Source organism: Ischnura elegans, chromosome 6, assembly GCF_921293095.1.
Source record: "Ischnura elegans chromosome 6, ioIscEleg1.1, whole genome shotgun sequence".
Taxonomy (NCBI): Eukaryota; Metazoa; Arthropoda; class Insecta; order Odonata; family Coenagrionidae; genus Ischnura; species Ischnura elegans.
The window spans coordinates 67,659,854-67,673,028 of record NC_060251.1 but is presented as its reverse complement, the minus strand read 5'-3'; the positions used below and the strand labels follow the sequence as shown (position 1 = coordinate 67,673,028).

The 13,175-nt window shown below is 38.3% G+C and overlaps 1 protein-coding gene across 1 annotated transcript in view; it reads left to right on the top strand.

The window, feature by feature from the left end:
• The window catches only part of LOC124160936 (protein Wnt-11b-2-like), a 95,935-nt gene extending 91,340 nt beyond the window's left edge, over positions 1–4,595 (top strand). Inside the window, exon 8 of the mRNA XM_046537071.1 lies at positions 2,481–4,595. Within this exon, the coding sequence (XP_046393027.1) occupies positions 2,481–2,655 (175 nt within the window). The 3' untranslated portion in view covers positions 2,656–4,595. The remainder of the gene's footprint in view (positions 1–2,480) is intronic.
• The last annotated feature ends 8,580 nt before the right edge of the window (positions 4,596–13,175 follow it).

Genomic DNA, 13,175 nt, shown 5'->3' with positions numbered 1-13,175 from the left:
CGCCAAACAAAGTCTACCGTCGTAGTCAGCCAATCAGACGCAAGTACACTACGTGGAGGAGATCCTGTCCGTTCCATAGAAGTTTATTTACTTAAGTTGCCAATTAAGACGCAATTGAATTAGTTTTCAAGAATATATCCGATGTTTGGCTGTAAATGCTGCGAGCGATCGATTTATTCTCAGTATTTGAAATTTAGTACATGCAGTCTCGAGAAAATGCATTAAAAAGTAAAAAAAATGGATCACATAATCACGGATTTAAATTTTGGTTAAAATCTTTGTTTTGCTTATTTTTTCGTAAAATACGGACCGCTAAGCATGTAAACTACGTGTGTGGCGCCTTTTATGAACCCATGTGATTGCACGGTGGCTGGCAAAACATGTAAGGGAACATCCATTAATTACATGAGGCATTTAGGGGGGGAAGGGTCAATCCAATTCACACCCAATCTCACTGGGGGAGACTGGGGATCCTGGCAAGTATCACGTAATTTTTTTCTGCAAGAAATTGTGTAAAATTACGAGAAAAACTGGGTTGAATGGAACAAAATGTTCTCCTCTATTAACATACGACTAAATTCTGCACAATAATATTAATTGTCGGCCGCGGTGGCGGCGGGGATAAGTTCTCGCCTACCATTCCGAATGTTGCGGGTTCGAGTCCCGCCTCGATAGGTTGTCACCTTCCAGGATACGGGTGTGCGTGATCGTATGTTGTTGATTGTTTAAACTCCCGATAAAAAGGCGTCATTGCGCTGTTTTTGGGGGAATTGAAAAAAAATGAAAAAATAAATAAAAATCTCCCTTTCTAAAGACACGCGGCCTCTCTTTTTACCCTAACCCCCCCTTTTTTTACTCTTCTCAACCCCCTTCCCGTTTTTCTATGGTTCTTTCCCACGTTTCGTCATTTTACAGTTATGACTAGAGTCCTCCTTCCAAACGTGGGTTCTCCACATCCCGTATTTGTATCTTTTACCACTGTCTCTACTCTGTACGCCCGTTCCCACCCCCTTCCTCAAAGATGTCAAATACTACCCTACTCCCCTCCTTTCTCAAGGGTATAAAAGAGATTTTCAAATGTTTTGAAGTGTCTTGTACCAGATGATGGCTCAGTGAGCTGAAACGCGTTATATGCATTAAAAATTCTTGTGGAAAAGTGCTACGATCTTTTATTTATTTAAATAAATAATAATTGTAAAAATAATTAAATTATTTTCTAAGAAACAATTTTTTTCAATAAATCCAATGCAATGAAGTATAGATCAATAAAAAAACGACATTTTAAATCTACGTAGGTATTTGTTGACTTTGAGACTTCATAATACCGTGCAGCCCACGTAAGTATGAATCCCCTTCTTCCTGCCCCATCCATTTCGAACGCAACGTGTCGCACCGTGGGCTCGCTTCGCCCCCAACCCGTCTGACCTCTCCCACTCCGGCCACACAAATCACAGACCTCATGCATCCGCGACTGCGTACCTTATCTCCCGCGCCTACATCTTTCGCACCGGAGATAAATAAAAATGTGCTTTTTCCCTCCCGCGTTCGTTTTTTTCCTCGTTTTTCTTTCAAATGAGCACACCTGAATTTATTTTCGTCTGCCGCGTGGGTGGTGACAAAAACCAAGGACGTGGATGAATAATATAGGAACAGCCTGAATCATCGCGCGAAGAAGAGGATATGTAGTGTATATCTTTCGCGGATATGTTCTTTGTAAATTGATTTTAAAGCCCAGAATGTGATCACCGTTGAGCTATGTCTTTCTGTAAACATGTCACTTAGGTCGATGATTTTGTTTCTTTATTACCATCTCTGTTTTATGTATGGAACTACATAGCCAAATATTGAATTAATATACGACTAGCTCCTTTATCTTCGGCAAGAATGTATTGATAAGGTCGTCGTCGACGAGGATGTTGCCTAAATCGCACTAGTTTAGGAAAAATACGACTTAAATGTAAAATAAGTGACGCAATATTAATTTTTAATGCTGATTCACTTAAGGAGGTATGTCTTCTTCTATCACAATTTTTGGGAACAATGAATTCTTATTTGAACACATGCAAAAACAATTCAATTAAAAACCTTTGCAAACGTTGTGATACAGGCAAAAAGGTTTCAGTCAATTTCAGTTAAGTCAGGTTTCCCAAATCGTGCCACTGGAGGCCAAAATTCCTCTCAGAAGCCCCTTCCTGTTCATGAAAGCTTACTTTGCTAACGCGATTCTCTTCTTGATCCCCTTACTGATGTATCCGCTTTCCTCTTATGTGTTGCCCAAATAGCTGAATTGCTCTACCTTAAGTGTCAAGTTTTTTCCCTTATTATTACTTTTAAAAAAATAATAAAATTCACTGAGTTAGACGCTTACATAAGGATCTTATTCATATTATTTGAAGTAGGGCTACTTTAAAATCGAGTTTGTTTTCTTTCCAATTATCTTGGACCCAATGATGCTCATTTTATGATCTTTTTCCCCGCAGGTGGTGTAACGCGAGCTCCCACGGTCACGACGGCTGCGACTCCATGTGCTGCGGCCGCGGGTTCGAGACAATCGGGGAGGAAGTCGTGGAGAGATGTCAGTGCAAGTACTACTGGTGCTGCTACGTGAAGTGCAAGACTTGTAGGCGATGGGTCGAACGGCACCGCTGCAAGTAAAAAAATAGGCTTCTGCAGAACGGGAAAGGACGAAAAGGACTCAATAGAGACAAGAATGGTTCACCACCCGTGTCAAGGAGCCCGCGTTCCTGTTGCCGTGGCAACCGATCAGCAAGATGATCGTCTGTCATGTTCGCGGCGCACTATAGTGTGACGAAAAGAAGTGAGCGCTCCGTGATTCTCCTTGCTCGCGCACTCAGAAACAATCCTAATGGATCAGATAGGACAGACGTATAAGATGAAGGCAATAGGCCGTGGCAACCGATCAGCAAGATATGTTATGTTCGCGGCGCGCTATAGTTTAACGCAAAAAAAACAAAGCGTTCCATGATGCTTCTTGCTCCGCAGTCAACGACCCTTAGGGATCAGATAAGGCAGATGTAAGCTGCAAAAGACAACCCCTAACGTGACTTTAACGAGAGACACTTGAAACGCGTTGTATTTCTTATGCTAGGCGTAAAAAGTGGTTGCTATTGATTTGTAAGGGTCTGAGCCCCGTTGGAGTAAATACCCAGTGTCTGAATATTTAACAACTATGACATGGTGATGAAAATGTGACTAATTTATGGAAGTCGAAGTAATTTTACTCATGATTTTGAGGAATTTTTGTACTCGGAATAAGCTCTGTTTCATAACCGTTAATCTCGTGAAATGCATTCAATAAAAAAAATTGACCAACCATGTCCATTTAGAAATAAAATACCCTCCTAACAACCGAAGGTGACCTCTACTAAGGGTATAATTGAAATGAGTTTTACCTTGGGGAAAATCGATTTTAGCATCAACATTATCTTGGAGAATTTATTTTTCCTGGGACAATGAGTATTCATGAAAAACAGCGACGTGTATGGGTTTCAGTTTTGAATGAACAAGGATTGAAACAGCATATTCTGTGAACATTAATTAAACTATTCTACCGATTAAGGTAGGTTCGAATGTAATTTTTACGAAGTCTCCCCTTCGTTCATGAACTTGGCTCTCCATTTCACAATTAGGCCCGCAGGAGACAGCTTATCTAAACATCCTGTTCTTTATCTCCCTTTGCTAACCCAGCATTTTGAACATACACGTGTAAAAATAATTATGTCACTTATCATCTTAAACCCCGTCATAGACGAAGCTTTTTTAACTCCGGCCATAAACAGCCTTCTATTCGTGAAGTTAACGAAAAACTAAGTAAAACGCAGCATTTATCGTAAACTTCGGGTATAGTATTGGTCTGATTTAAAGAGTAATGCCGTCCTTATCAAAAGTTTATTTTACCGGAGGAACTATTTTCGGTGAATCTCCTTGGCGCGGCTTTTATTTTTGCATCCTTTGATTTTCAACAAATTTCTTGTTTTTGAGAAGTTATCATAACCGTGAAACTTACTATCAATTTCAAGTTTTAATAAGGCTCGCTAGTATTCATAGGCCTTGGGCTGAAATAATTAGATGACGCTTGTGAAAATACTGTAATATAGTTGTTGCTCGAAGTATATTTTTTAAGTATTTTAAATATATTATTAAATTATTGTTTCATATTTTATGAGTATTTAAGCCTCCGTGGTGACAATTATGCATCCTATCAATTATTATCTACGCCCTTTCACATTTCAAAGGGAAATGGGTCTTTGATAATGAGCCTGGTTTGAATGATTTTTTTTCTTTATCCCTGCGTTGGACGTTTCTCTTCGACTATAAGGTTCTGCTGTGCCGTTAGCTTGCCATCTGGTCTGAGTGAGACGTCCATGGCTAAATTATCTTCAGTGTATATATTCTTGAGGGAAGGACCAAGAAGGTGGCCTTTTCCCGGCTTTTATAAGGGCATAATTAAGCTTGTAGTCACCATTTATATCGTTCTCTTTCTATATGCAGAAGACAGTGTTGTTTGAGGAAGATTCGAAAATGAAAAATGTAAAATAAAAATTATTAAAAAATTGACCTGACCAAATTAAAAACTTGTTCTTTATCCTTACCTGTAATTTGTTCACCCCCTCATATATGACCCCAATAAATACTGGGATATGGCCTGGCTGCCGGTGAGTATGTATACCACCACTTCAGCGGTTTTGATTTTGCATTTAATGCGCACTATGGGGACTAATAGAACAACAAGTTTAAAGGACCAGTATTACCATTTAAGTGCAAGTGAAGCCTGAAATCCTAGTCAAGAGCTGTCCGAAGGGAGAGATCAAAATTCAAGAGCGGTAAGGTCCTAGAAAAGGGTTAAAAAGTTCATTTTGATGAACCGATTACTGTATCACTTCTAGAGAAACTAAGAATTCTCCAACGAAAGCATTGGAAGAAAGACATCAGGAAATAGATATGGGAAAAGCGCAATTTACAAAAACACATACGAGATAAAAAAAAGGGCAAAAAAGCAACAGATCACATGATGATGGTAATTAAATGTTTTTAAATAAAAAATCACATAAAAATATTGATGAATACATAAACACAGCAAAAAACCGACCACAAGCACGTACATAATCACATTGGAAATATTACCATAAAACATATAGGCATACAGATAAAAGCAAAGGAACTTTAACGATACAACAGGAAAAAATTATTATCAGAAATAAATCACGCTAGAAAAATCTTACCACATCACTCAATCAGGAGTTGGCAGATATAAATTCATGATTTATAAATTTTTATATAGATGATATAGAAATATGTAAAAAAAAACAAGTTTAATGCCGAAGCTGGATGAAATTGAATACATGAGCACGCAATGGCAAAAATACATAGATATTTCAAAAGCCAAATACATTAAAATGACGTGAGCAATATTATCTTCAAATGTATTACAATCAAAGGAACGAAAAAAATACAATAGGAAAAAAATTAAACAGAAAAAATCATTGAACGAAAAAATTGGATAAAATTATGTCACCATACACTTTCCAAGTACATGTAACATCCACATAATTCGATATGTCAATAGGATACCACACTGCTTTAGCCAGAGAAAAGTCGCATGCACCCTGCGATTGCTGATAGAAATAATTGCATCTCATTATCGATTAAATGGTACACATAGCCTTTCCTCTGTTACTCCCCCTCCCCACGTAGAGGGAGCGGTTTGGATTTGAGGGGAGGGGAGGTTTGGGAGGGATTGATACTAAAGGAAGGGACAATTAGTGTTAGCATTACTACTACTACCAAAATTACTACTACTACTGCAAGCACACATATTCACTCACTCACTCAAACCAAGCAACATTCACACAAATGCGACGCACCCCATGCCAAAATTACCTATCAATTGTAGGGGCCCCCAGAGGCCTACTAAAAATCTGGAACTAAAAGTAATATTCCTGGCTAAGATACGCATGTCGACGACCTAGGTACTAATTCGGTGCTACCTAATTTCCTGATTGTTAAGCTACGCACGTCCTGGGAATCTAATTCCCTAGTAAATCAAATCCTACTCTCCTGCCTAAATCTCCTGCAAAGCTGTAAAAGAATACACACATTACAATAATGAACAACAAACAGCACACAACATAAAAGCACACAACATAAAAGCACACAAATAGTCCAAAGTCCACTGATGCAAACAACACGACTCAAACAGGTCTTTTGTCTTCAGCTCTTGAAATACACGGCGACATAGGCGGATCCAGGGGGGGGGGGCACGGGGGCACGTGCCCCCCCCCCCCCCCAGACCCTTAAAAATATGCTAGATTTTTAATACGGTCCCATTATCATTTCGTTCGTTTTGTATAACGAGGTATCCTTGTGCCCCCCCCCCCTGAACAAAATCATGGATACGGCCTTGCTTGTGCCCCTCCCAGAAAGAAATCCTGGATCCGCCCCTGCACAGCGAGAACCTCTTCTCCAGGATAACGCAGTATTCAGCATTATCACCTGTTGCAATGGAAATAATCACCAATACTAACAATAAAAACAACTACCCCAGCGAGATTTGCTCCTCGGTATAAAGTATTTAATTGAAGTAATAATATCTGAAGAAAGGCATGATTTCAGTACTGAATGAGGCCATATAAATCCATTTATTTACTAATGTATTTAAAATGATATATTTGAAGGTAACTGGAATAAATTTGCTTTAAAGTGCAAGTGAAAAGAATTGATTGAGTTTAAAAGTTCTAACACATCGAATTTTATAATTTCTAACATATATTTTCCCCATTTATTCCAACCATTTCCTTAAATCATATGCTATGAAATTCAGTTTTTTAGTACAGTGTAGCATTAGTGCATGCCATAGTGTAGTACTGAAAAAATGCTTAAATGACTGCATGAGCATCATACCTCAAATTTAGACATTTTACGGAATTTTCACGGCCCTATGGGCCTAAATCAAAGCTAACACTTTCGCGTCTTTTTGCTGAGGTGCTCTTCTACCGTTGTATTCTGACTTCTTTTCTTCAAATCCAGAAATGACTTGCTTCGGTGGAGAGGTAGGATTTGTAAGCACATACAAAAATGTGCAAAACACTTCACTCCCTGCCCTCCCGAAAACACATCCCAAATACAAGGAGCAAGACACAAGAAAAATTTAATATAACGCATGCACACACCCCTACCTACGATTTGAGCGCATAATACAAATAAATCATACACGTTCATATCACATATAATATCACTCATATCCATGGAATATGAGTACTCATTTTGGTACCATTTTTAGCGCTTTATCCATAATTATTCAAGCTTGTTCACGACCTTTGTGACTCATTTATTCACGTGATTTGTTACCAGTTTATAAACCTTCTAGTCTCTGTAACCATTTTACTTTTTACACGCTTTTATTTGTATTCAGTTTTTACCATCTGAGTCATTTTTGACTTTTCATTGTTTATATTCGATTTACTCAACCTTGTTCTTAACCATTGTTCTTTGTTACTTTTTTATTCACTCCTTTGGTACCAGTTACCATTACCCCTTACTAGGGTCAACCAGTTAACCATGTATTCATTTATTAACCTCTTGAGTTAATTTTGACTCTTGGCATTGCGTTCATTCAACTGAAATTTTCAGGCTCATATGGAGCTTTACCTTGTTGCATATCATGCCTTATTAGTTTGTGAGTGCGAACGCTTGTGTAAAGGACGCACGTAATCGAAAGTAGAGTATTATGCAAAAAATAACACGAATAAGCTTGATGAACCCAATGATTAAGAACGTTTCACACCCCTCCTTCATCGAGGCCTCATTACCTCTTTTTTTCACATTCGAAGATAAGAATTTCTTCACTTGTTGATTTCACTTTTCGTTTTTTCGAAGACACATTTTCCCAAATCTTAATTCTGGAAAGAAGGGAAAAGAAAATTCAAGTAAGTATATAGATCCGAAATTACCCATGAGAACATGTTAGCATTACATTCAAACGTTGTTAACCTATTGCTCACAATAATAATAAAATTATCAACATGTCAAAAGCCACAGTCATGGACCCACTCATAGGATAGTTGTGATTTATTGAGAAGTATAGAACCATATTCAGGATATGTCAAATAAATATATCAAATAATAAATTTTAATTTACATTAAGTCAATATTTATCAAAAAATGAAGTTTTATGAACTTCGGGGATTTTCTGAAGTCAATGAAATATTCAATTTGGATATCAAATGAAAGTAAATTCATAGAAAAAAATCCCAAATTAAAAAAATTGATGCTTAAATATTCCCATACATTGATCTTTCTCTTTATGACCTTGCGAAACTGCCAATGGACAAGCCAAATAACTGCCACCTTTCATAAAACAATCGAAAAAATAGTTGGCCTCAAGTAATCGTTATTAGATTATCATAGGTATTGGTTTACGTACACAGTTTCTATGATACTCGCGTTAGGTAATGTTCATCGCATTGCCTATATGGTAGCTTAATGAAAATTCATCTATAAGCCTTATTAAGGCATAAAAACTATACGTTTCTCATTCATCCTCTAAACAATGGAAAATGAGTAGTTGCAGCCCAAAATTAGCAATGAAAGACATTCCCCATTGCAGTCGAAGTGTTCTATATAAATAAATATTACAAAATTATGAATCTGTTAATAACTAGCGGCCTTTACCTCAGTTATACATGAGTGAGTGTACTACAACGCCCAAAATGTCAAAACATTATCAAACATTTTATTTCCAAATTCACGCTAGATCCATCACGTAATAAAACTATAGTTTTTTAACCATTTTTCTTTTATAAAGTTTAAAATATATAACATAAATGGTTATTGTGTCAGAATTTAGAGAGGAATTAAAATTAAAGTCTCTTCATAAGTTCCAAGAGCATATTGAAATGAATTAACCTCTTGAAATATGTAGTCAATTTAATAAATACATTTATCCCTAACACCCCCCGCTGCTCGCTTATAGGATTTGATAGGGGGTGGTATGCAGATGTCAGAGGTTTGCGCATTTTTTTCTCAGATCGGCGGAGGTGTCTGTATTCTCAACTGATAAAATTTCTCGGCTCAAAATCCCATCGGATTCGAGTTATGTATTTGACCAATTTGCAGGCGAGATCTCAATCGCTCAAGATACGAAGCGAACCATTGCTCAACGGACGTTCTCAAATGCGCTAACCAGTGACGTCATGGCAAAATTAGCAGTGCCGGAACGCACTTTCCATAGCTTTTTTTTAGAAGTGAAACATTACTCTGTGTTTTTTGTTATAACAAGTTATTATTAATATTTAATTTTATTTTTTTTGTTACGAATGTATTTATTAGAAATTTTGAGGCGATAAAATTTATAAAAGTATTATTTGACTGTTTTGTCTTATGCTAATCAGTGCCGGAACGGAGTACCATGACACCACTGACGCCAATAGGGTAGTTCCTTCATCAAAGAAAACGAAAGGCATTGGTTGCAATTCGTTACACTCCTTTGGTGCATTCATAATATAAAAAATTATTTGGTTTTAGAAATACCGGTTTAGACGAATGGCAAGGGTAATTTTATCCTCATTTGAAAAAGGCCAGATTGGCGCCCATGTGATGCCACTCCACGTGACGCCACAGGGACCTAGTTTCTATGCGAGTAGATAGGAGTTTTACATCGTCTGAGGTTTCCAATGCATGCATGAGGCACAGAGCTCAGGGAAACATGTCTTAATAATGACCTATTAAACCTGGCTAAGGTCGGAAAGTTTTCCTCGTTTGACAAGGTATTAATAATCCTTATTTAGCCAAGCGCTACCAGCTAGCATGGTACTCTGCTACCTGCTAGCATCCTGCGTCGTATCAGCGCTCAGAGCCTCGCCCCAAGGTCACCTCACTTGCGGCAGCGGGAACCAGAACGACGTCACACGGGAGTTTTCCCGGCATTCATACTTACGCGTCGCGTTTTCGCGCGCTTGAAAATTTTCACTTTTCATTTAATCGCGGAAAAGATATCGTCATTTAAAAATCTAAAAGCGTGAAATACGTACTCCAGGAGTAATAATCTTTCGATTTAGGCAATAAAAAAATAATAGGAAACCACCCTATTACGTCGTAGTGTACTACTGCAGTGATGGATAGTTCTCGAAGGAACTTTTTTCATGTGTTAGAAGAAATGACAAAGCATTGAGGCAAAAGTTATAACGCATAAAAACTATGTTAATGCCATTTATACGCAACTTTTGCGAAGAGCAAAACATTTTTTCTCCGAGAAAAATGTGGCAAAATGAGGCGCCAGAATGGGCAGTAAATAATTTTCCCATGAATGGATTTTTTTTCCATACAATGGTGTCGAGCAAACTGTCGATCTTTTTGGTAAATCCTCAGAATATCATGAGTACCTTGATGTATACACTTATCACCATGCCATATCTATATCAAATGAAAAACTGAAGTAGCTTTTCACTGAACGATAGTCATCACATCTCAACACCAAATGAAGTGATGACATTCATTTGATGCCAACGAATTTTTCCTTGGTATACAAAGGGCCACACTCTCAGCTGGTTTACACCAACAGGAAATATTCAACTATTCTAAAGGTAAATTAGGATTAGGCTCGGATGCTAAGGAACAAAGTTCACCCTATCCCACATTGTGCGATCACTCTCGAACCCAGGAATCTCCACACAATCAGGCAAGTCCGAGGTAAAACTGCTTTTTGCCCTAAGCATTTACATATTCTGTCCACATGAAGAATCTCTACATCGACTAAACATTCCTCTGGTAGCTGAGGTTTTACCTTATTTAAGCGCACACTGGCGCATTTCTCCATTCCAAATAGGGTGGTTTCCTATTATTTTTTATTGCCTAAATCGAAAGATTATTAATCCTGGAATACGTATTTCACGCTTTTAGATTTTTAAATGACAATATCTATTTTTCGCGATTAAATGAAAAGTGAAAATTTTCAAGCGCGCGAAAACGCGACGCGTAAGTATGAATGCCGGGAAATCTCTCCGTACGTCGTATTTCTGGTTCCAACTCCCGCCCGGTGAGGTGACCTTGAGGCGAGGCTTAGCGCTGATACGTCGCAGGCTGCTAGCGGGTAGCTGAGTACCCTGCTGGCTGGTAGCGCTTGGCTTAAATAAGGCTTATTAATACCTTATCAAACGAGGAAAACTTTCCGACCTTAGCCAGTTTTAATAAGTGATTATTAAGACATGTTTCCCTGAGCTCTGCGCCTCATGCATGCATTGGTAACCTCAGACGATGTATAACTCCTATCTTCTCCTATAGAAACTAGGTCCCTGTGACGTCACGTGGAGTGGCATCGCATGGGCGCTAATCTGGCCCTTTTCAAATGAGGATAAAAATGGACCATTGCCATTCGTCTAAACCGGCATTTCTAAAACGAAATAATTTGTATATTATGAATACATTATTGGTGGGTAACGAATCGCAATTATTGCCTTTTGTTTTCTTTGATGAAGGAAACTACCCTATTCCATACCTACGTATATCCTCACTAAATATTCTTGCTGTTTTGATAAATACCAGAAGTTTTTACTTGGATTTGACATCGAGTTTCAGATCATTCATGAACATCATATGTGATCGATCCTGGTATCCTATTTTAACCTAAGATATAACCTATGCTCGATGTTACATTTCTTACCCACAGTTGATTGCAGGGACGCCGACTGGCAGAAAATATTGGGGGGCCCAAACCGGGGATCTTGTCCTGGGAAATTTTATAAGAGGTGAGTTTTAAGTTTTTAAGCATTTTAGAAGAGTCATATGATCAACATTAGAACCCTGATAAAGCGAATCTCGATATCCGGACACTCCGGGGAAAATCGACAAGCCTGACACATTTTTTCCTCTCATCCATAACGAATTTTTGAGGGGGCTCGGGCCCCCTCAGGCCCCATGGAGTCGGCGCCACTGGTTGATTGTGGGTTTATTGCTAGACAGAACCATGTCTAATGGTGACAGAGTGCGACCCTGAAATATTACTTTTCGGATATTAAGGGAACTCATTTCCTGATTGATGAGGTGCAGACGATTCTCCACATTTTCATCATCTCAGCCATAATCTCCGGTATTTTTGGGCCTATTTTATGCATTTCCAGAGTTTTTAATAGAAAAAGAGGAAGTATTGAATCAGTGGCGTAGCCAGGAATTTCGTTCCGGGAGAGAGAGAGTGGTGTCCAAAACCAGGGGGGATCTTTTTGAAAAGCAGGGTACTGTGTAAAGTAATGTAATTAATGGGTTTTAAACTAATTTGAACACTTTACACAATAGAAAAGAAACATTTGTTAAAGAAATAATTTGAAAATTCATGATTTTTCAACATTTTGTTTTATTTTATGGAGGAAAATAATTGTATTTTTATATTTCGGGGGGGTTCGAACCCCCTGGTCTCCCCCTGGCTGCGGCACTGTACTGAATCGAAAGTCTTTCCATAGACAATGTAGGTATCTTACGCGGAGGTTTCGATGGTGTGGCCTTGTTACTATTAGAAGTTATCATAGACGGATCTAGGGGGGGGCAGCACGTGCACACCCCAGACCCTTAAAAATATGCGAGATTTTTAATACGATCCCATTATCATTGCGTCCGTTTTGTATTATGAGGTATCCTTATGCCCCCCTCCCCCCAGAACAAAATCCTGAATACAGCCTTGCTTGTGACCCCCCCCCCCCCCCCCCCCATGAAGGAAATCCTGGAACCGCCCCTGGAAGTTATGAATAATTTTGAACATTATCCCCGACGATAAGGGTACCTACTCAAAATGAATATTTCGATTGAATAGTTAAATTAATTAAACTATGCATTGGTGAACGATTCCCTCAAATGAACTAACTTAGTTAATTCATTGCCATGGTAATTGTATAAATTGTATAAAATTTTGAAACAGTTTTATACAATTTTTTCATTGGGGAAAATGCCCATCAATACTTTTCAAGCTCTAACTCAGGGTTATTCACCTTGGATTCAAAATTCTCATTAAAAATAAATGATCTTTCATGTTAGCCCTAATATATAGGAATAGGTCTCTTTTCTTCTTATTCAATGTTTTCATTACTTTGTTTCCTCTTGTGCACAAATTAACGGCCCGCGTTTCTACTAGCCTCATGTAATTGCTGAGTGGGCAGACGGAAATAAAAACG